This window comes from Doryrhamphus excisus, linkage group LG17 (assembly GCF_037039965.1).
Source record: "Doryrhamphus excisus strain RoL-2023G ecotype Guam linkage group LG17, RoL_Dexc_Guam_v1.1, whole genome shotgun sequence".
Classification (NCBI taxonomy): domain Eukaryota; kingdom Metazoa; phylum Chordata; class Actinopteri; order Syngnathiformes; family Syngnathidae; genus Doryrhamphus; species Doryrhamphus excisus.
Window position 1 is genome coordinate 15,078,429 of NC_136373.1, and position 23,481 is coordinate 15,101,909.

The 23,481-nt window shown below is 42.1% G+C and overlaps 2 protein-coding genes across 2 annotated transcripts in view; both read right to left on the minus strand.

Annotated features, from left to right (window-relative positions):
* The window catches only part of col14a1a (collagen, type XIV, alpha 1a), a 131,085-nt gene extending 130,022 nt beyond the window's left edge, over positions 1-1,063 (minus strand). Inside the window, exon 1 of the mRNA XM_058084545.2 lies at positions 946-1,063. The gene's annotated coding sequence lies outside the window, so the exon portion shown is untranslated. The remainder of the gene's footprint in view (positions 1-945) is intronic.
* On the minus strand, positions 1-23,479 carry deptor (DEP domain containing MTOR-interacting protein). The gene is made up of 10 exons (XM_078798090.1): positions 23,162-23,479; positions 23,001-23,090; positions 16,655-16,833; positions 16,264-16,387; positions 11,549-11,727; positions 9,875-10,057; positions 9,064-9,201; positions 6,627-6,697; positions 6,292-6,396; positions 1-3,080 (listed from the first exon to the last, which is right to left on the minus strand). Exons 1-10 carry the CDS (start codon positions 23,173-23,175, stop codon positions 2,958-2,960), a joined length of 1,206 nt encoding a protein of 401 aa, XP_078654216.1. The 5' UTR covers positions 23,176-23,479; the 3' UTR covers positions 1-2,957.
* Positions 23,480-23,481: the final 2 nt, after the last annotated feature.

The window sequence follows — 23,481 nt, forward strand, 5'->3', positions numbered from 1 at the left end:
TTGCACAGTAACACATAATTTATTTAACATTTAATCAACATGTAATACAGTAACTATTAATTCTAGCTAAGAGAGCTTTAAGTTGATTTCAAAAGCAGGGATTTTTACATAAAAACTGCTAAAATATTCATTCATATGTATTCCCTTTTATAGACGGATGAGTTAAACGCTGAAGAGGAACTATGAATAGATCAACCGTTACATTGCAGAGGAAATACATTCTCCCATCAGCCCTGCATCTTAAACTAATCTTGTGCCTTCGAAAAGGATGTGTCTGTCAAACACTGATTGTCATTGTCAAGATGGTTGGCTACAGCCGCACACCAGCGACAGTTTATACGCAACACAACAAGTAAAGAGCAGCAAATAAAAAAAGTCATTAAGGCATGATGTTGGCCTTTGACGTACTACTGTATTTCAAATCCAACTGAAAAACTTTTTTAGTTGAAAAGTGATTTTTTTTTGTACAAAAATAAAGGCCTACATCAGACATGGCAATGGTTGTCCTTAGGAAGCATTCATGTAATGTTTGTATTTCCATTTGAACATTCTGATATCTTCCCACATTGCAAAAATATGAATACCAGGTTATTGGAGACTCGAAATTGAATGATTCTTTGTATGTACCCTGCGATAGGCTGGGATAGGCTCCAGCATACCCATGACCTCAGTTGCATAAGAGGTACAGAAAGCGGATGTATGGATGGGTGTGTTTAGTTAGAAGGTAGTTTAAGAAGTAAGAAGGCAAAGCATTACAACAGAACCTCCAAAGTGGTCACATTTTCCAAATTATGGTGACAAATGACATTTGTTGACTTTTTAAAAATCGAAAGTTCCATTGTAATTGTACTGAGGCACCTTCCAGAAAAAAGCATTAGTACGTATAATCAGCAGTCATACACCAAACATTAGCATTAGCTTCATATAAAATAATGCATACTACACCTTTGAAGGACTTCCTTTGTTTTGTTTGACTTTGGAGTCTTGTAGGAGTTACGAAAGCTTTATAGATTCACACGAAGCATGCACGTTTGTCACTTGATATAACTTTAGCTCACATTTGGACTCCGGATGAATGTTCTAATTGAATACTAATGCTAATTGAATTCAGCATCGGGACTCCGCCCAGCGCCTGTTGCCATGTACACAGACCAGACACTTCATTAGGCACACCTGATCTGCAATCCGTAAAATAGTCAAACTATTAGTAATACAGTGTTCCCTCGCAATTTTGCACATTTTTTAAGAACGTATAAGAGGATCTAGGTACTCAGTTGTATGTGTGTTGTTATATTTACTACTGCTACCAGTAGAGGGTGTATATGTCCGGGCATGTCTCTGTATGTATCGACACCCTCAACAGTCCTTGATTGGCTAAGGGAGAACCCGCTCATTATGTTCTGCATTCTGATTGGCTGCTGCCCATTGTCAGTCAATCTCCTTCACGTGCCACTGCTATGTTTCTCTTTGCTAGCGCTCTTAGCTAGGACGCCATTATGTAATAATACTGTAAATAAATCTTCCGTTCTTGGGGTACCACAAGGACTAAAACACTACACCAGGAGCTATATGTTTTAACAACAATACTAAAACATTAGAGCTGTGAGTCATTTTTATGTCGAAATTTGAACCTTGATAGTGTTTAAACGAGAGAAATGTGAGAAAATGTGTGCCTGTTTGAGAAAAGTGTATAAAGTTTAAAAGTGAGTGGTTTTACTGTCTTTAGCAGATTTCACTTGTTGCAGGTTATTTTGGGAACCTATCCGCGATAAACGAGGGAACACTGCATGAATGGCCCTTATAAGATGTGAAGGTGTTCCTAATGTTATGTCCAGTGTGTCTCTTTCAATGTTGCTATGGCTACAGTACACAGGACAACATAACACTTAATACTTATACAATACTATTAGTATATATAGTATGTATTGGCTTATTAAATGAATCGAGTTGAAGGAAGTGATGTTTGCTAAATGTAAATGCATGAGTTGCATTTTTACTGCCATTATACTCCTTAATGAAGTATTAATTATGTATTCAGCTCCTAACCGAAAGCATTTAATGTGCTTTTGAGGAAAACCAAGCGGAATAGTTCAAGTGCTTCTATATGTGACTGAAAATACATTCAGTGGTGCCTTTGACCCTGCTTATGCCATGATGATGAGCGTTGTGCTAATTTAATACACGATGAAAGGTTAAAAAAGGTTAAATAGGAATGTTGGGTTGTAAATATTTAAGACACTAATTGTGGGAGTTTCTTTATATGTTCATGCTTTTTAGATCATTGTTTAAATAAAAGTTAATCTGGATATTCATTGTTAACATTTTGGCTAGAATTGTCACGTTTTATATCAGTATTACTTTTAAAATGCAAAAACACAGATAGTTTTTTGTTTGTTTTTTCAAAACAATTTCTCAGCAAAAAAATGATTAAGTTTAGTTGTTACAAATGTCACCGCTGTTATAAACCTTGAAAGCATGAGTAAAGCATAACCTGTTTGATGAAACTTAGCCATATAGTTATTAGTATTTTCCTTTATAATATAAAATACATTGCCAGTCAATGTAGGTCTGTGTGTTTGTGCGTCTTCCTGTCCTGGCGGGGGCAGCACTGAGCTGTCCAAAGCTGCCATTTTTTAAATTGTAAAGTAAGTGGGGTAAAGGTCACAGAAGGTGTTAGGTAGAATGAAATCTCTTTTCTGAGCTGAACATACATGTTCATCTCCATTTTGTGTTACGGACATTTGCATTGTCCTTGGATTGAGCTGAATCTTAAATCGCTGCTTTTTCTGCATGTGCTTCTAAGAAACAGTGAACGTTTCCCACATTTCCTCCTAGGTGCTGTCTCTCAGTAGTCCACAACAGGACAAGAGTCGTTGCGGTCATCCTCTTTCGTCATCTGGCTGCTGCTTTTGCAACACCAAACCTTCAAGTTCCCTTCTCCTTCTCCAGCGGGTTTGTCATATCTCCTCCATGACTTCCATGACGATTGTCCTGGGTCCTGTTAGGATCAGGTTGCTCACTGTTCTGTAGTCCTGAGAGAGGACGTTTAGTCCATTCACCGACACCACAAATTGACAAACCTACGGAAAGAGAGGATAGATGATGCTTATTTAATGTGACAAGCGCTGCAAATTATAGCAGGATAAACACAAAGCATCTGGCATGTCCTCCTACATGCTGTGTGAATGTGTGCGTATATAGCATCTCAATGTGGCATTGTTGGATGAGCCAATCCATCCAAATATCCATAGTATGGATATTGGGGATGGTATGGTACTGTACCGTTTGATCAGCCCTGCATGGAACAATCCATTGTATGGTCCGGCGGTTTTTCAATACATTTTTTTCAATACAGTGTGTGTGTGTTTAAGTATGACAAAGTATTTCCCACCCTGTACATATTACAAGTGAGTGACAGTCTGCTTAAAACCAGGAAAAAAAAGGCTAGGCATTCTGTGACAGTGCGTCCCTTTTGTTTCTAAATATGGAAGAATTCCATTTTTCAAGGGATGGAATTGTGTATCCCCCTCCCATATCCCCTTCCCCCCCCTCCCCGCCTGTTCAAACCATAACGCCTCTGCAGTATCTTATAGAAAACGGTAGCACAACAAGTTTCCTTTGACAGTTAAGACCCGCTGCACGGCGGTCGAGTGGTTAGCGCGCAGACATCACAGCTAGGAAAACTGAGTCCAATCCCACCCTCGGCCATATCTGTGTGGAATTAGCATGTTCTCCCCGTGCATGCGTGAGTTTTTCTCCGGGTACTCCGGTTTCCTCCCACATTCCAAAAACATGCTAGGTTAATTGGCGACTCCAAATTGTGAATGTGAGTGTGAATGGTTGTTTGTCTATATGTGCCCTGTGATTGGCTGGCCACCAGTCCAGGGTGTACTGTAATTATGTTGTATGATGTAATTATTGTTGTAGTTGTACATTGAAATGCGATTGCAAAAAGCAAAAAGCGATTTCCCCTACTTATTATAGATTAAATTAATTATTTCATATCGTGATTAAATGTGATTAATTGTACGTTAACTGTGATTAATCACGATTAACTATTTTACTCAATTGACAGTCCTAAGAAATAAAAGGTTAGGCGGTAGAAAATGAATGAATGAATGAGTTTAGACCCGTCATATAGTAAGAATTCATCTAAATGCTTCCAACAAAGACATGGTATGATAAGAAAATGGCGTATAACGGTAGAAATTGCATCATTGCATCATTGAGTTGATGACATGTATACTGTATTAACATTACCGCTTCACGTTTAGCGCTACCATGGTACAGTGACGGCGGAGAAAACTGACGAAAAAAGATACAAAGAGCATCACTAACGGTGGAGGAGAAGCGGAGACGATAAACGAAGAAATGGTTGGTAAACATGGAGGTACCGCTGCAATATGGAAGTGGTTTGGTTTCGATAGAGCAGATCTAGTACAGACATGTTTCTTGCTTGTAAAAATGGTTTTGTGTATTTTAATGTCCTTTTCCTGCTAAAGTGCTCAACATAATTGTCTGTACATTTTTGGCAAACCAAAAAGAATTCTATTCACTTATAATTTCACCACATGTCATCATCATCTATCACCCGAGAAGGAAGAAAAACCTCCAAAACATCTCAGCATAGCCTCAGCATGTGTCCATTATTCACTCGCCACATTTTCTGTCTCTTTCCTGTGCCAGACACTTTTTTTAACCCCCTCCCTGCCGACTGGAGCCCAGCCAAGACTAACAAGCCCACAGCCTCAGTATCAGGGAGTGAAGAAGAAGAAGAAGAAGGAAAGTGGGGGTGTTCGGAGAGCTTCAGAGAACAGACCAGAAATGAAATGAGATAAGGTGGCAATCTCTTCTTGGCCTGAAGAAATTTGGACAGGTTTCCACGATGAGTTGACAGGTTTTTATTGTTGTTGTTCACATCGTCCTCGCCCTTTTTGCTTGTTATGACATATCCTTAAACCTTAGGAAGCATATTAAACTTTTACAAAGTGATGATAGTTTTGTATAAAAGGATGTGAGGCGCTTCTGCAAAACATCTTTAACTAGAGTGCTCCACCAATTTGGGAAGATTGCGGTCTTCATATCAACACAAAAAGGCAAATTGCACTTTGTTTTTATGGTTTCATGCTGTTTTGTGGTTGAATGCAGCCTATTGTTAGTTGCAAAAGCAAATGTTATTATATAGCGTATTTTTGGCCGAAATTAAAGGAGACCTATTATGCTTTTTTCCACTTTTCTGATCTATAAATGTTGTTAAAATGTTACATTGTCGTGTTAAACGATGCCAAAGTTCTCAATGCTTGGTTTCAGAGAGTTTTTTCTAACATCCGCTCACTGTGACATCACAGCAGACGTCCTTATATGGACGTGCCCAGCGACAAGCTGTACAAGCTGAGTAGGACCAATCACAGTGAAGTGGGTGTGCCCGGAGGTGGGCCGTGGGTGGAATAAATCAAAACAGAGTGTTTTGGAAATCCAAGGAATAGGTGCAGATTGTGGAAGATCTAGAAAGCTTTCTGCGCGGGTTATTATGTGTCGCTGTATAATAATTACTATGGTTATAATAGCATTATAATAGCATTATAATAGCATTTCTTCCATCCCAGTGGCATGGAATAAATGACACTGTACTTAATAAAAAGAGGCACATTGGAGTCACGCTGTATTTAGGTGACACGATGAGTCTAAGTCCAGGTAAGCTAATCTCTCCAAGACACAGTTGAACACTTTATCAGTGCTTGTGACCTATGACACGCACTTCCACTGTCATTAAATATGACGGTTAACACAGCAACCAAAGCAGAAGTGATTATTTCTACTTGCCACTTCCTCTTTTCTCTACAAAAATGTATATTTAGTTACAGTTTGCTTCCAGATAGAGAAAATCAACAGGATCGTATCATAGAATCATGATCAGTTAGTCCATTTTTAACTCCTCAATGACATATTTTGAATGAGCGACAGTTGTAAGTAATTATTACTACTGCAAACAATGACTTTAGGTTATAACTATGTGTGTTTTATATTGCTATATTTATATTGTGTTTTATATGAGCTGCTATACTGCATTCCCAGCATTCCTTGCTGCTGCTCTGCTTATACAACTTCACGCCAGCTGTGGCACCACGGGCAAAACGACCTACATATCCTCCTGTACCGCTTTTATCACTTTTTTATTGTCTAACAACTGGTATTTATCACATCAATGGACCTAACTTTGCATGTTCCTCCTTGTCCTTTGCAGATATCAATCCCTGCGTGCGTGTTTATTGTCACCTGACCGGTCCTTACCTTCATGCCCGCAGCTGCTGCAGGTCCCCCAGGGTCCACGGCCTGGATGTGACAGGGTTTGCTACCTCGCACGACGAATCCCCATCCCACAGCATCGCCTACAATCTGCGGAAAGGCCATCAAACGTTGCCATGGTAGCATCACAGCACGCACACGCCACAACACACTCCTGTATTGACAACGACTGCATGTTTCTGACTCGTGACTTGTGTTTGCAACAGTCTATTTACGATTGCCCTAAAGGGTCTCATGTGTATTCACAAGGGTGTGTGACTGTGTTATACAACTTCCTCCTCGTGAGCATACAGTATGTGTGTGTGTGTGTGTTGTCATACAGTGAAGGTCTTCTTCAGGAAAGGTCCTCCTGGGGTCTGGAGCTCCTCTGGACTCACATGTCTCTTCAGAACTGTCCAAACACATAATTAATGATTATAATTAATACAATAACAATTAATGGCTATCACACACACACACACACTGTGGGTCATTACTTAAAAGTGTATGTCACAACTTCCCCAAACAGTCACAGTAACTTGACACATGCTAACTCGCAAACTAGAGAGCTAGCGACCTAAACGGTAGCCTACTATTTCCTTTAAACTTAAAAAGCCAAAAACTTACCACTTCCACACGGATAGGGAGGATAACTATTAACAGTTATTTAACCTTTAACATGAACATTAATCAAACGTAATCATTTTTTCTGGGTACATGATACCATACAGCATCCATATCAAACTTGCGCGGGCCGCACTAACATTAAACTTTCGTATCAAGGCGGGGGCCTCAAACTAGTGTCCTGCGGGCCACATTTGGCCCGTGGGCCACGTGTTTGAGACCCCTGATTTACAACATATTGCGCAACTGCAGGGTCTTGAGACACATGCTAACTCGCAAACTAGAGAGCTAGCGACCTAAACGGTAGCCTTCAAGTTATTTCCTTTAAACTTAAATAGCCAAAAACTTACCACTTCCACACGGATAGGGAGGACAACTATTAACAGTTATTTAACCTTTAACATGGACATTAATCAAACGTAATCATTTTTTCTGGGTACATGATACCATACAGCATCCATATCAAACTTGCGCGGGCCGCACTAACATTAAACTTTCATATCAAGGCGGGGGCCTCAAACTAGTGTCCTGCGGGCCACATTTGGCCCGCGGACCGCGTGTTTGAGACCCCTGGGTTATATGGAAAAAAAAACAGGCCTCCAGCTAAAATTTCCGAAATTGGCGCTCCGATAGAGGCAGTCCGTTCTGTACTTGGCACCGGCATTTCTATTAAATATGCAGAATCCACGTGATCACAACAACAGCGTGTGCTAGCGTGTTTAGAAAGGAGCAGGAGTGATGTAAGATGTGTGGCTGTGTTCATTTGTTAAAGTCCGAAAAAGACGAGTGCAAAACTTGCCATGCACAAGTTTCCTGTGATGGCACAGTATAATACGAGCCATCTTATCGCGCATTTGAAGACGCAAACATCAGTCAAAAGAGTCAATCCCTTTTCGATTTCACCCTCGGCCATGTCTGTGTGGAGTTTGCATGTTCTCCCCGTGCATGCGTGGGTTTTCTTCGGGTACTCCGGTTTCCTCCCACATTCCAAAAACATGCTAGGTTAATTGATGACTCCAAATTGTCCATAGGTATGAATGTGAGTGTGAATGATTGTTTGTCTATATGTCCCCTGTGATTGGTCCTAAACAGGTTTTCTATGCTCTAACATGGAAAATATTCCATGTATAAATAAGGACTTCACGGGAATTCACTTATCATGGTCGGGTCTGTAACCGATTCATCAAGATAAACATTCTTTGTGATTCGTTGTTAAAAATACTGTTTTACATCTTATTTACATCACTTGTTAACTTACTTTTACACTTGTTTGACAGTTAGGGATACTAAAGTGTTGTCTGTATGGTTAGTAATGGAATGTTTGACCCTGGAACAGACCATTACAATTTATATTATTTTGGACGGGTGTTTGTTGTTTCTGATCCAAACCAATTTCACATGCCACTACTTTCATATGTTCAGTGCGGTGAGTCTGTACCATCATCATCATTCATAGCTATTTTTTTTCCTTCATATTTCAACCAAACAACTTTTTCCTTTACGTAAACATGGATGCATAAACTGGATGCCCAACTCTTGGGTTTTAGTGGTTTCCTGGCACGGCAACAACAGCAAACGTGGGAGTGAAAAACATGCTCGTGCTTGCGTGCAGCGTTTATGGAACCAAAGTTCGTTATGAATGCGAAAAAAAACATGGGAGTAGACACCTTAATAAATACGTTTAAATACGTCATGTCATTTACTGTACTGTGTAGACAGGTATCATTGAGCTCTTCTATTGGACCTTAAGGCGTACCGAATGATATGGCCAGCTTTACCATGTGGGCTTGTTCCATATTATGCTATAATTGCTTCAATGCGTGTGTGTGGGAGGGAGGGGGGGGGGTCTTTTCCTGTCCATTGTTTCTGTGTATATAGTAGTTGGGAAGGTTTATGACTACAAAGGGAAGACCATCAAGGACACTTGAAAACAAACACACACACAGCAAAAAAAAAATGTCCTGCTCATCTCCACATGATTCCTATTGCATAATTACAACTTTTTTCTATACCCTTTAGTGTGATTGGTCACATTAGGCTGCTTCAAGCTGTCTGCGTCCAATCAATGGAGGACATATATGATGTATACGGCCGTTGCTTGTTTGGTATAGCAGACGCAGCATGTCAATGTGCACGAGTGCATTTTGTGCTCACCAGACTTGGGGTTGCAGAGCACCGGTGGGCTGCTGCTGAGTGTCGGACTGCTGCTGTAGTAGCCGCTGCTGCCGCAGCTGCTGCTCATGCTGCTGCGGCGAACCCCGACCACCATCTTTATCTCTTTAGTTGGACTCACTGTGGACGTCAGACGTAGAGAGAGGTTTAGTTGACAAAAAAATCTGTTAAAAAAAGGCATTATGGTAATGGTAATGGTTTTATTTCATTTGAACATGCATCAGATTACAATTGAATGCATCACATAATCAGTTCACAGTTCCACATGTCCAAAAGGAGTAGGAAGAAGCAACACTTATTAAATCCTACCACTCCATCTGGTACTTTTACAATCAGTAACTGTTACATTTGTTCACTTCCTGCTTTCCATAATACAGTTTAAGTTGTTTTTTTTTTTAATAATGTACCTCGTACCGAAGTACGAGGTGATATGACCATACAATGACATAATGGGTACCATAGTAAGTGTCAATATCGTGATATATATAGCACATCATGACTGGTTCAAGACTCTTCATCCTTGGATCCTTCATCCTTGATCCTGAAGGTGCAATTTTACTAAAACCTGAGCCAATCCTCATTGCTTATGTGGTTATCTCACCCCCTCCCTTGTCACTCTGCAACACTCTCACACTTTCACTGCGCTGCAGATCAGTTATGAAGTGGGTGATATATTTTTAGGCAGCTTCAATAACTGCAGTAACGGCGTTATACTGACAGTAAGAGTAATTAGTTAGATTACCCGTTACTGAAATAAGTCACTCTGTCTTTGCAGTTGCGTGTACAGGACTACCTGAGAGAAAGCTGGTGTTTCCTCCATCCGAGTTCTGTTTACGGAGACAGAAGGGGCTGTCGTGACTCTCTGGAATACCGCGTCCCCGTTCGTGGAGAAGCTCCATCAAGCGCCTCCTCCTCCGAAAGTTCATCCTGAACTGGAAGAGCAGGGGCCCGTCCACAAAGTGATGCTTATTGGTGACTGGTAAAAGAAAGCCAAGGCACATTTTTTACCAAAGAGGATTAGAAGGTAAATGGATGTTAACTCAAGTCAGATGATTTGTGACTAAAGACGCAATTACCCAGGCCTCAGAAACATGAAACGGTCCCTCACAAAACCACAAACTCTGTGGGAATTATTGTCTATTCATCCAGAAGAACATCAGGAGGTCAGATATGTGTGTTTTAGCTAATTCCAACTGTGTTTGATGGGGTTCAGGTCAGTGCTCTTGTGTTATGACACAAACAGAATGCCTTTATTAGCCTTGCTTTGTGCAATGGCGACACAAACAGGCCTTCCTAAAATGTTCCCACAAAGTCAGAAGGATACATTTAATACAATTTAATTTGGCGTTTTTTTCGGTTTTTACCATATTGACCCAAGTACAAGGTAGGAACAAACGCTGGCCGAGGTTCTGCATCCAATGTTGTGTCTGGCTTAAAGGTACTTAATTGAGTTGTGGTCTCCTATAGAGCAGCTACACACAATAACCACCACAGAAAGCTTTCTACATCTTCCAGAATCTGCACCTATTCCAGCTATATTTCCTTGGATTTGTGGAATACTACATTCTAACTACATTTATAGGTCAGAAAAGTGGTAAAAGCATAACAATAATAATGTGTATTTGATACAGGGCTGCACGGCAGCCAAGTGGTTAGTGCGCAGACCTCACAGCTAAGAGACCCGCGTTCAATTCCACCCTCGGACATATCTGTGTGGAGTTTGCATGTTCTCCCCGTGCATGCGTGGGTTTTCTCCGGGTACTCCGGTTTCCTCCCACATTCCAAAAAAAACATGCTAGGTTAATTAGCGACTCCAAATTGTCCATAGGTATGAATGTGGCCTCTCGCCCGAAGACAGCTGGGATAGGCTCCATCACCCTCGCGACCCTCGTGAGGATAAGTGGTAGCAAATGAATGAATGTATTTGATACAGTTAAAGGGAGTTCATACATTTCATACACTCCATTTCTATGAACAAATGCAAAATTTAAATATCCAGACATGACAGTGGAGCACAGAGGACTACTGTGAGGCTGTTACCATAGACTTAGTGACAGCACAAACAGCACTGCAATGTGTGTGTGTGTGTGTGTGTGTCAGAACACACCACATTCCAAGGCCTTGGAGATGCTTGTTGGCTCTATTACAGTTCATGAGAGACGGGATGCACAGAGAGGAAAATAAAAGAGTTCTTTGTCTGCGGAACACACTGCAGACGATACTGTCCAGCAATGTTAAAGCTATGTAAGCATTGTAACTATACACTGTACAAGCTGTGGAAAATCAAATATAAACAATATGACCACCCTAATTGTATCATGAGTGAGTGTGAATCACTGACATCCTTGTCAAATTCAATTTTTAGTCAATTTGAGTCATGTGGACTGGAAGCTGTCCAAGTCAGCAGAGACACTGAACAGCCTCATTTTATTATGTTTAGGTCCTGATGTGACGCATCCCTCCTCACCATGCTGGATGATCCCATGCTCAAGGAGGCGTCGTCCCAGCTGCTCCGTCTCCTCCCTGGTCGCCATCTCGCCCTCTTGGATGAGCCAGTCAATGAACTCGGAGGCCACCAGCGTCCGCTCGAAGGTCCCGCCCTCCTCCTCCCTGGTCTGTAATAAGCTGTTTTCTGTGTTCATCAACCTGGACAGCATTGAGGGAACTATAAGTCTTTTTTTTCACGGTCTAGCTTGTCCTGTCCAGGTTATTATATATCAGAATACATACAGTATATGCCTTTAAGTTAAAGTTATTGTTTGGAAACATGCTAATGGCCACAATAATTCATTGAGTTGAGCTTATGACGCAGTTAGGCACAAATAATCATTTTGAATACTCTTATGCCTTGTTGAGTAGAGACTGTAAGTAATGTGCAACTATTTACTAACAGTATGGATTGACAAAAGATGGCAGTGTTGTTAAATTCGGACACTAATTATGTCTTGCGTGTAGATTGTAGCTGCTCTGTCAGCCACTGACGATATAAATACTGACAAATTATTTAATTCACATCATTTGCATGTTTTGGTGTTAAAATCCACGCTTTTCTTGTGAATTTAATGGAGCGGCGCCATGACACTCCTGGTAAATAGGCTCACTCTAATAATACCTCCATCTTAAATACCAGTAAATATAATTTATAGTCTATAAAACACGGCACTACTGAAGGCCTTATGTACGTAACTATTACAATACAATATTTGCATTAACACACCAAGACACGGATAAGTAGTCAGTGTTTTTGTAAGTGTCGGAATTATGGACGCATGAATGCCATAAATGCCAGAAATGGGAAATGTTACAGACCAGCAGCTCAGACACATTCCAGGCGATATAATCAGAATAACTGGAAGTACTAAGAATTTAAAATATTTTTCCTCTAAGCTTTTAAATCTAAGCTGCTGATCAATATAACACAACCTATTCCAGACATGTTCAATAAATATTATTGCATAAAAAGGATGATAATATAGAAATATTACAGCAAAGACCAATCTTATGGAAGGGTTGGAGTCCAGACCCACCAGCGAAAAAATGAGATGACCATAAAAATGTCTATTTTTGACACATGGTTCACTCCATGATGTCAAAAAAATCCTGATTACTTAATCTTGATGTTCTCGTTTGATTTCAGATCAGCATTTGCACTAAATCTATGGTGCATTCAGTGAACTAAGTGCAAAATCTCACCACATGACAAAAAACATCATCAGTGAAGCATAAAGAAATAATGTAAGGTTACATATATATATATTTTGGTATATTTTACCAGTGTTTATTATCTTTGTGTATTCTGTGGGAAAAAAGCTACTATTTTGGGGAAAAAAATTTTTTGGCATTGTTAAATTCACCGCCCTGATATTATTTCACAACGTATCACATCTGCATCGTCTTTCTTGAGTGTGGATTGAAACCGTCGGAAGTGTTCGTATAACAGTTTGTTATTGCATGACATCTATTTCTCCTTGTAGCTATAAAAGGTAACTAGGTGCAGTTCTACACCACTGCAAGTGGGTCAGTGAAAGTGTCTTTCCCGGAATGGCCAATAAATGTGATGTACAGTAGGATTGACCCCCCCCCACCCCACCCCACCCATGACACACAAACCAACAACTGCCAAGTACGCCTAACTGCTGTCGCTGTGTCTCCTCTACATTAAAAAAAAAACGCACTTGTCAGTCGAGTCCCCACGCAGCCAGACTGTGCTCTCATAGGGGTGACCCACCTTTGAACCCGGGACATGTCCCGACATGTCAGTCAGCTGCACCAAAGCTAAGCGCAAACCCACTGTATCTTTACAGGCTGTTTAACGGCCATTGATCACATGCTAAAACGTCACACGCCTGAATTAGAGACACTTGGGAACAATTGATTTAAGTATCAGTCAAATTAAGAAAATTGAAAGATGAAATCGAATGAAAATAGTGATAATAATAATAAAATGAATACAGATTATTAGCATGCTAACCATGATATTACATCATAAGACCCAATTATAAATGACCAGGGTTCCCGTTTCACATACAATCAAGTCAACCATATCACATTAGGATGTTACTAAGCAATATTTACGAGGGGAAAAAAAACCCAGGTCGGGCCGAGACAATTCAGCACATGACCATGCGTTGCCATGGTAACCCGCGCCAATTGGGGACACGGACGGAGCACCCTCTTTGGGTTCTGAACGAGACAAGGACTATTTCTGTTGCCCGAGGTGGAGATTTGAGTTAGGTTAGTTTAGTTGTGTGCACAATTTTTTGTGATTGGCACCAAAATAACTGTTGACATGAAGAAAAAAAAAACCCAAAATGATTAGACAGTACTGGGTCACATCAGATAGTACTTTATCTAGGTCATTATGTACACTGTCAGATAATGTAGGGTTGTTCTATATGAACTGAAACCAAGTGTGTAGAAAGTTCCGGAAAAAAAGTATGTATATGGAGCGTCCATCCTCTCAGAGAGAGGGGGGGTTCTGTTTAATCCCAGTGTTAGATTTCAGAAAAGGGTTGAGACCTCATGCAAAGTCTTGTTGAAATGTCTTATTGAGATGGATTACAGCATGAAGTGGAAGAGCCTCTCTGCCCCAATACCGCGGGTACAAATTGCGGGTTGCAGTGTCCCATTAAAGCGGACTGTGTGTACAGTGTCATCTAGTTTGGCTTAAGTCAACAGCACATGTTAGCTCAAGCACAGTGGTTTCAGTAAGAGCACCTCCATAGTTACGTAAAACATACAGTGCATAGACTGCATGGGTAACAAAGCAAATAGCAGTGACCTGAATATGCACTATGCATTATTAAGTCTGTAGATAACACAGGGGACTATTTAAAAATAAAAATTATTGAAACTAATTTTTTACATATTATACTATCTTTATGGGCTGCACGGTGGACGAGTGGTTAGTGCGCAGGCCTCAAAACTAGGAAACCCGAGTTAAATTCCACCCTGGGCCATCTCTGTGTGGAGTTTGCATGTTCTCCCCGTGCATGTGTGGGTTTTCTTCCGGGTACTCCCACATTCCAAAAACATGCTAGGTTAATTAGCGACTCTAAATAGTCCATAGGTATGAATGTGAGTGTGAATGGTTGTTTGTCTATATGTGCCCTGTGATTGGCTGGCCACCAGTCCAGGGTGTAACCCGCCTATTGCCCGAAGATAGCTGGGATAGGCTCCAGCACCCCCGCGACCATGTGGAGGATAAGCAGTAGAAATTGAATGAATGAATGAATGAATGAATGAATGAATTAATGTATTTTAATGGAAGAGATGCAGGCTGAGTTCTTATAAAACAGACTTCTGCCAACTTATGGTCGTTTATTCGGCCTAAAACATGCTCTCTTCTATTGTGGAGTTACATCATCACCTATTTGTGCCTTTAGCACAAAAAAAACATAAAAATTTGTAGAGTCAGCGCTCGGGTTGAAAAAAATACGTCTAAATACGTCTTTGCTATAGCGAATGAGTTAAGATCCAACAGCACAAAACATAAACGCGTGCAATTTTTTTTTTGTCTTCAAATTTTGATCATGAGTGTATGCAACTCGGCGCTTACGCTAGCGCAGTGGGCCTCAAAAGACATTATTTTACCAAATAAACCATTCAGCCTAACTTGGAGAAGTGTTTCATTCCTTCATTACAGGGGGGGGGCCGCAATGACGGCTTGAAGCACAATGAAGCATAAATCGAATCAGACGGCTCGCAGTTAAACAAATACGGCACTATCAACTCTGAAAAAAGGAAAAGTAGATGCTGAAAGTTTGACTTATAACAGCAATGGAATACAAAATATGCATATAAGACGATGCATATATACATATAAGACGACAATACTTGCTGTTATTGACACCATAACGCAATGGCTGTTCTCTCACACTATGCTGGCAAATACTGGCAAATAATAATAATACATCAAGGTAGTGCTGCCAATGATGTGATGCAGTGCAGTTCCACGGTTTGTTCCATTGTTTACCCTGCTGTGCTTCATTTGTTTATGCTCCTGTATCACATCGACTACACTGAGTATTAAAAAAAAAAAAGGAGGGAGACGCGAAAAGTCCGAACAAAGTTTGTGCGTCTGTTACATAAAGCCGATGATTTGAGAGCGGAGACAACAGATGTCTGTACTCTTATGCAACTAATGTGTGTGTACATCTGTTTGTGTGTTGTCTGGAAACGGATGAAAACCAGGACTTGTGTGAGTGTGTAGGTGGGTCCCTGTCTATTTTTTATTAGTTTTTATATCTTATTAAGACATGTCTCATATAAGGATTATACATGATGGGCGCAATTCCCCTACAAAGAGTGCAGTTTTCCTTTAAGAGAGGGATATAAATGTGCACAAAACAATATTTACAGTATATCTAAGTGTCTGTTATGATGGAGTTGATAAACCATTCCAGGAAAAAAAAACACCACAAGCTCAGAGCTGAGGACAAACAAAAGCAGTTCTATTAGTGGTGTTCTAGCCACCCTAATTGGACAAATATTCTTAATTGAACTTCCAATAGCCCCTAATTTTCAGCTTAATACGACCAAATTTATCAGACAGTAATGTTTTCTGGTGCGTTAGATTGCGAACACGGCTATTAAGTCTGATTTTCCCCAGAGAAACAACAGGAAACTGAATGCAACACAGCGTACCACAGTGCCATGTGTGTGTGTATTTTAGCCACTTACTTCTCATAGATCCTCTGCCCCCTCATGAACACTTTAGCTTCATTGTCCAGCGGGAAGGTGCCGTCATCTTTCCGGAAGCGGTAAAACAACTTCATGTCTTTGAACTCCCGATGCTCGTCACACACTGGCAACACATCACACACATTATCAACACGTAAACATTCAGTTTGAACGTTGAACTATAGTTTCTCATTCTAGTGTTTTGAAATGGAAATCTACATGCCCAAACCGGCACTCTTTCGGGAGTACGTATATTGGAGCCAAATTGGCGATGAAGCAATAAGACCTATTTGCAGGGGGCAGGGATCGTTTCCCAGAAAATGTCAAGAAAGAACGTATGAGAAGACAACCGGGGTAGAGAAAGCACCACTCATGGCTGAAACAACCTCACCGTGATGGATGATGCTCTGGTCGAGAAGCTTCTGCATGATCTTGATGGCTGTTTCTCTCTCCGAAGCCTCCTTGTGCTCAATCAGCCAATCGATGAGCTCTTTGGCCACAAAGCAGTTTGGGTACGTTCGCAAGTGATGGCGCCGATCCTTAATGACCTTCCCTTCATGGAGCCGCAACCTGGAGGAGAACATTATTAAGTATGTGTATTTGTTTCTAGCGCTTATTATTAGGGTCGCGGGGGTGCTGGAGCCTATCCCAAACTGGCGGGGTACACCCTGGACTGGTGGCCGTGCAGCCAATCACAGGGCACATATAGACAAACAACCATTCACACTCACATTCATACCTATGGACAATTTGGAGTCACCAATTAACCTAGCATGTTTTTGGAATGTGGGAATCAAACTCGGGTCTCCTAGCTGTGTGGCCTGTGCGCTAACCCCTCATCCGCCGTGCAGATCTGTTTCTAGACATATTTCCTGCTACTTCATCACTCATACTGATATCGGTTTATTAAAAATGATTAGGTATTCTAATACCACTAACAAACATGGCTGATTGTTTACATACTACATACTAGCTAATACAACAGAAACGGAACTTCCTGCTCCGTTTTGAAATACAGTCGACCCTTCACCCTTGTTCCCTTACTTTATCCAGGTTTTGGAAAAAAAAATCATTAATGCTTCATGGTAGTTTTTTTTAAATTCATATTTAAGTAAACTGTACGACTTCAGCTAGCTAGAATTTATTGTTTTTACAGTAGCTACATGTTAGCAGTGTGACTGCCATGAGTTGCGTCCGACAGCAACTCCTGTGTGAATGCTCACTGAGATTGATGAAAAAATAGGCAATGCAGGAAGTACGCTGTCAATGCTATGTCTTATTTCTTATTTTTTGTAGAACCCAATGATTTGGAAAGGATTACTATTGCGAGTAAGGTAACACTAACGGAATTACGGACAGAATCACAGAATTGGCCGATAAAAATTGAATTTACTATTAAATGCGGAACCTCTCAGAAATGCTGAAGAAGTATTTCCACGGCGGGAAAAACCAGGGAACAAAGTGTGAATGGAAGCTAGCAGGGTTAGCTTTAGCAGAGCATGCTAGTGAGGCTGTGTGTTTGCAAACTATGCTAATTTAATGATTATGTCAAGCCATTGCCATTAGCAATTCATGTTTAATGAAGTGCTAACAGCAAATTGTATACTTCCCTTATGAAAATACATCAAAACGCCACTAAAACTGAAGAAAGAGACACAATGTTTGCTTGACGTTGACGTCTCAAGGATGCAAACAACACGGTGACATGTGTCAACATGTGTCAACAACATTTCCTCTCTCGGTTCTTATTTCACCTGGTCATTGTGACCTCCTCCTGAACCGTGAGAAAGCTGACAACACGGTCTTTGCGAGCATCGTGCCTGATTGCTGCCAGCTACTTTCCCTCCATGCTGTGTATCTGGCTAGCATCACGCAGGATTAGTGAGCGCAGTCCAAAGTCTGCCCAGAGCGACCCACACACACACACACACTCGTCTGCCAAGAGTCCAGATGAGCAAACAAAGTACACCCAAAAGACTTCCACCCACAGTGGCATCATCTTTTACAGCGTAATTCCCCGCTAACTCATCTGAACAGAGTTGCGTTCAAGTTCCGCAGACCTCACTTTGGGGGAAGCTCAGAAAGGTCACTTCTACCGCTTTCGCTTTCACGATGTCCAACTCGAGTCTAAGCTTTATAGATTCTGACACGACACGTCGTGTTTACACCAGCGGTTCCCACACCCAACTGGGCCCCACCCAAAGTAGGGAAACCAACGTCCATTTTGTGATGCTGAGTAACAAATGGGCCTCCTGAGGACGCCCCATTACATACTAAGTCTATAGCGAGGTAGATGACTCGCTCCAAGCTTTGCTACTAATGTCATAACTGAAACTTAGCAGCACAAATATAAACAAATAATATCCCTCCATTCTTGCACATATATAAACATATTGCATCATATACGTTCTATAACCACGTACTGTCCCTAACGACCTGTTGATAAATTACAAGAATGTACATTTTGCATTACAAAAGTTGAAGACTACACTCTTTGAAAGCTCAATTCTTAGCAAAAATGTGGATTGTTGAGCTGCATGAGCAAGTTTTCTTGCAGCACGCCATAGCTGCTGAGGCTGGAAAAATTCTTCAAACATCCTGAAGGTTACAGAACCAAAACGTGAAGTGGTACACCCAAAAAAATATCAGCCGGAGGATCGGATTGGTCCAAATTGTCCATAGGTATGAATGTGAGTGTGAATGGTTGTTTGTCTATATGTGCCCTGTGATTGGCTGGCCACCAGTCTCGCTTGAAGACAGCTGGGATAGGCTCCAGCATGCCCGCGACCCTAGTGAGGATAAGCGGTATAGAAAATGGATTGGATACTGGGCCCAAATGAAGGTTGTTACTGGTGCCGAGTGCAGTCCAGCAAACAAAAAGTTTTCAAAAATAGAGCTTCAGGTTGTGCAGGGGTGTCAAACGGCAGAAAGTTATGCTTCTAACTCGCCCCCGCTTATCCTCACAATAGTCGTGGAGGGTGCTGGAGCCTATCCCAGCTAGCAAGAGGCGAGGTACACCCTGGACTGGTGGCCAGCCAATCACAGGGCACATATAGACAAACAACCATTCACACTCACATTCATACCTATGGACAATTTGGAGTCGCCAATTAACCTAGCATGTTTTTTTTTGGAATGTGGGAGGAAACCGGAGTACCCGGAGAAAACCCACAAATGCACGGGGAGAACATGCAAACCCCACAAAGAGATGGCCGAGGGTGGAATCAAACTCGGGTCTCCTAGCTGTGTGGCCTCCGCGCTAACCACTCGGCTACATTCATTATTATTGTTGTTTTTGCACCGACCACCACCAACATAATGACAATAATGTCATCTCTTACACGGATCTTTTCCCATCAGGAAAACACGGATCTTTTCCCACTAAGTTGGCGTGAGCCACCAATGCAAGTATATGATAAGATATTGTAGAAGTCAATGTACTCTTATCAGCCCGTCATTCATGAGCATGACTGGTGATAATGTGGACAAATAAAGGTGTGTATTGAGTCAATATGAACACCAAGCCGTGTAGCAGTGATGCGGTTTAACATAAAACGTTGAAACGTGAAAGTCTTGCCTTCATTGGGTTCATCGGTATTGGTCTAAGGCCGAGATGGCAGGGAGTGGAGGTCAGACAAGGGAGCGTGTCAATCATTAAAGTATGTACGCTTTAAGCTCTCAAGCTTAGGTGGAAGGAGGAAGTGGAAGAGCGTGGAGGAGTGTAGCGTGTAGAAGGTTTACCCATTGTGGGGAAATTTTAACACACAGTTCAGTTCCAAATTTTATTTATAAATATATTTATAAATATTAATAAAGGCAGCACGGCGGTCGAGTGGTTAGTGCGCAGACCTCACAGCTAGGAGATCAGGGTTCAATTCCACCCTCGGTCATCTCTGTGTGGAGTTTGCATGTTCTCCCCGTGCATCACTGGGTTTTCTTCGGGTACTCCGGTTTTCCTCCCACATTCCAAAAACATGCTAGGTTAATTAGCGACTCCAAATTGTCCATAGGTATGAATGTGAGTGTGAATGGTTGTTTGTCTATATGTGCCCTGTGATTGGCTGGCGACCAGTTCAGGATGTACCCTGCCTCTCGCCCAAAGACAGTTGGGATAGGCTCCAGCACCCTCCGCGACCCTCGTGAGGAAAAGCGGTAGAAAATGAATGAAAATATTAATAAAATACAATTTTAGTCGGAAACTGATATTTTCCTGAAACTTCCCTATGTTCCATTGCTGATTACTAAAGAATGGAAAAAAGTAGAAAGATACTTTTTATTCTGATGAAAGACAGTCTAATCCTTTTTTCGGTAGGTTCCATGTTCATATAGCCATAGAACACAATAATCTGTGTAATAATAAAAAATAATCTAGACAAACAACCATTCACACTCACATTCATACTTATGGACAATTTGGAGTCGTTAATTAACCTAGCATGTTTTTGGAATGTAACCGGAAACCGTAGTACCCGGAGAAAAACCCACGCATGCACGGGGAGACTCCACACAGAGATGGCCGAGGGCGGAATCGAACTCTGGTCTCTTAGCTGTGAGGCCTGCGTGCTAACTACTCGCCCACCATGCAGCCTACATTATGTCAATTTGTCTTGTTTTTATTCCATCCATTAACACAGAAACCGTAGGAGATAAGGCATAGAATAGTCAGAAGACACAAAACAATGAACCGCAGCTCTCCAGTGCCAGCTGCCACTCGTGCAGCTACGGCCACCACCATCATGTTTGACTTTAGAAAAGACCCAATCACCTTGCTACTCCCTTGTGTTGCCATCTATTTCAACAATAATGGCTCAATAATAATCACGAAGCTAACAAATCGTTTTTTTTTAGGTCACAAGCTGGACTTCTTCCACGCTGAGAAGAGCTGCAGGATTCTTTGGATTTCCACCAGCCAGCAAGTCAACCTGCCTTTCACCGTCCTCGGTCACGTAGCCAGCTGGCGGCCCCCCCTGCATCCAGCTGTGCCAGTCAGGGACACTGACACACACACTATAGCATTCACGGACACGCTAGCTAGCGCTCAGTGACAACACACTGAAAACTTTGTGCTGACGCAAGCTATTCCTCTCCTGTAGTGTTGAATGGTGGAGGTGTCACAGCTAATGCAGCAAACTGAGGAAACAATTCCGTTTGCAGGGGAAAGGGCGGGTGAAATCCCCAGGCATTTGTACCACTGGTGTGACCGCCACCGTGGTGACGGGGGGCCTCGCTTGACACGCAGCGGGGTCAAAGGGTACGTCAATAACATTGCCACAACAACATTGTGCAGGGCATTTACACCTGGCAGCACTCATGCAGCCCGGGATCACAACACTACCACCGCCATGATTGACTGTCGACAGTATATAGTTTTCTCGCCACTGACTTGCAGGTTATTTTGACAAGAACAAAGTATCGCTATGATTATAATGAACCGTAGCTTCCCCGTGTTGGCAGCACTCATGCATCCCGTGAACACATCGCTGCCACCACCATGATTATCTGTCAACAGTACGTATATAGTTTTCTCGCCACTGACTTGCCAGTTACTTTTGACATGAACAAAGTATCGCAATGATTATAATGAACCGCAGCCTCCCTGTGTCAGTATCACTCATGCAGCCCGGGAACGCAACGCTACCACCACCATGATTGACTCGATGGGACATAGTTTTCTTGCCACTGGTTTGCCAGTTATTTTTGACATGAACAGAGTATGGCAATGATTATAATGAACCGTAGCTTCCGCGTGTCGGCAGCACTCATGCAGCCCGGGAACACAAAGCTGCCACCGCCATCATTGACTGTCGACCGAACATAGTTTTCCCGCCACTGACTTGACAGTTATTTTGACAAGAACAAAGTATCGCAATGATTATGATGAACCGCAGCTTCCCCGTGTCGGCAGCACTCTTGCAGCCCGAGAACACATTACCATTACCATTATTGACTCGACAGAACATAGTTTCCTCGCTACTGACTTGCCAGTTATTTTGACATGAACAAAGTATGGCAATGATTATAATGAACCGCAGCTTCCCCGTGTCGGCAGCACTCATGCAGCCCGGGACCACAACACTACCACCACAATGATTGATGAAACAGGACATAGTTTTCTCGCCACTGACTTGCCAGTTATTTTGACAAGAACAAAGTATCGCAATGATTATAATGAACCGGAGCTTCCCCCGTGTCAGCAGCACTCTTGCAGCCCGGGAACACAACGTTACCACCACCATGATTGACTCGGCAGGACATAGCTTTCTCACCACTGATTTGCCAGTTATTTTTTACATGAACAAAGTATCGCAATGATTATAATGAACCGCAGTTTCCCCGTGTCGGCAGCACTCTTGCAGCCCGGGAACACAACGTTACCACCACCATGATTGACTCGACAGGACATAGCTTTCTCACCACTGATTTGCCAGTTATTTTTAACATGAACAAAGTATTGCAATGATTATAATGAACCGCAGCTTCAACGTGTCGGCAGCACTCATGCAGCCCCAGACCATGACCACCACTGTGCTTGCCTGTAGACAAGGCACAGTTATTGTGGTGCTCTACCATATCCTTCAAAACCAATGATTAGGCGTAAATAAACATGTTCAAAATATGACTTGTGATTCAGACACCACATTCATCTTCAGGTCATGAGGTCAGTGCAAATGCTTCATGGCTCAAAATCATGTGAGATGAGGCGGATCATGTGAGCTCATGTCCGAGGAACGACCTACCTGAGCTGCTCCCCGGTGACGAGCACCTCGGCCAGCCGCTCCAGCTCCGCAGCCTTCATCTGCATGCTGTTGCCGATGCCGTCCATGTCTCTGTCAACACAGCAAGACACGAGTTGTTGTTAGTAGCGATGCGATGCGATGTCAATGTTCATTTTCCTCACCTTTCAAAAACCATGAAGAACGAGATGGGTCGAGCCTCCTTATTGACAGTGAAGCGGCTCCATCAGCTGCAGACTTTTTTTTTTCCGCGAAGATGTTTGCACACGCTAATTCATAGCTGCTTGCACGTCGTCCCGCACGCCTCCTCCATTACTTGACCCTTCCTCTCCATCGATTATGTTTTAAATGCAGCTTCGATTAAATCCTGGTGTTGTTCGGTTGGATTTGTCCCGCATAAACACCACAGAAGGACCGCACAATGCACATTTTCCTCCATACAACAGTCTCCCGCATGGGGAGGTTCTATGTGACGTCATTGGGG

Bases quoted from the DNA above. Each gene is read 5' to 3' on its own strand.
- deptor (XM_078798090.1), bottom strand. The intron at 16,388-16,654 runs GTGAGGTTGTTT...ATGTGTTGCCAG, and splicing joins CCAGAGCATCATCCATCACG to TGTGTGACGAGCATCGGGAG. The intron at 6,698-9,063 runs GTGAGCACAAAA...GTGTTTGGACAG, and splicing joins GCTCTGCAACCCCAAGTCTG to TTCTGAAGAGACATGTGAGT.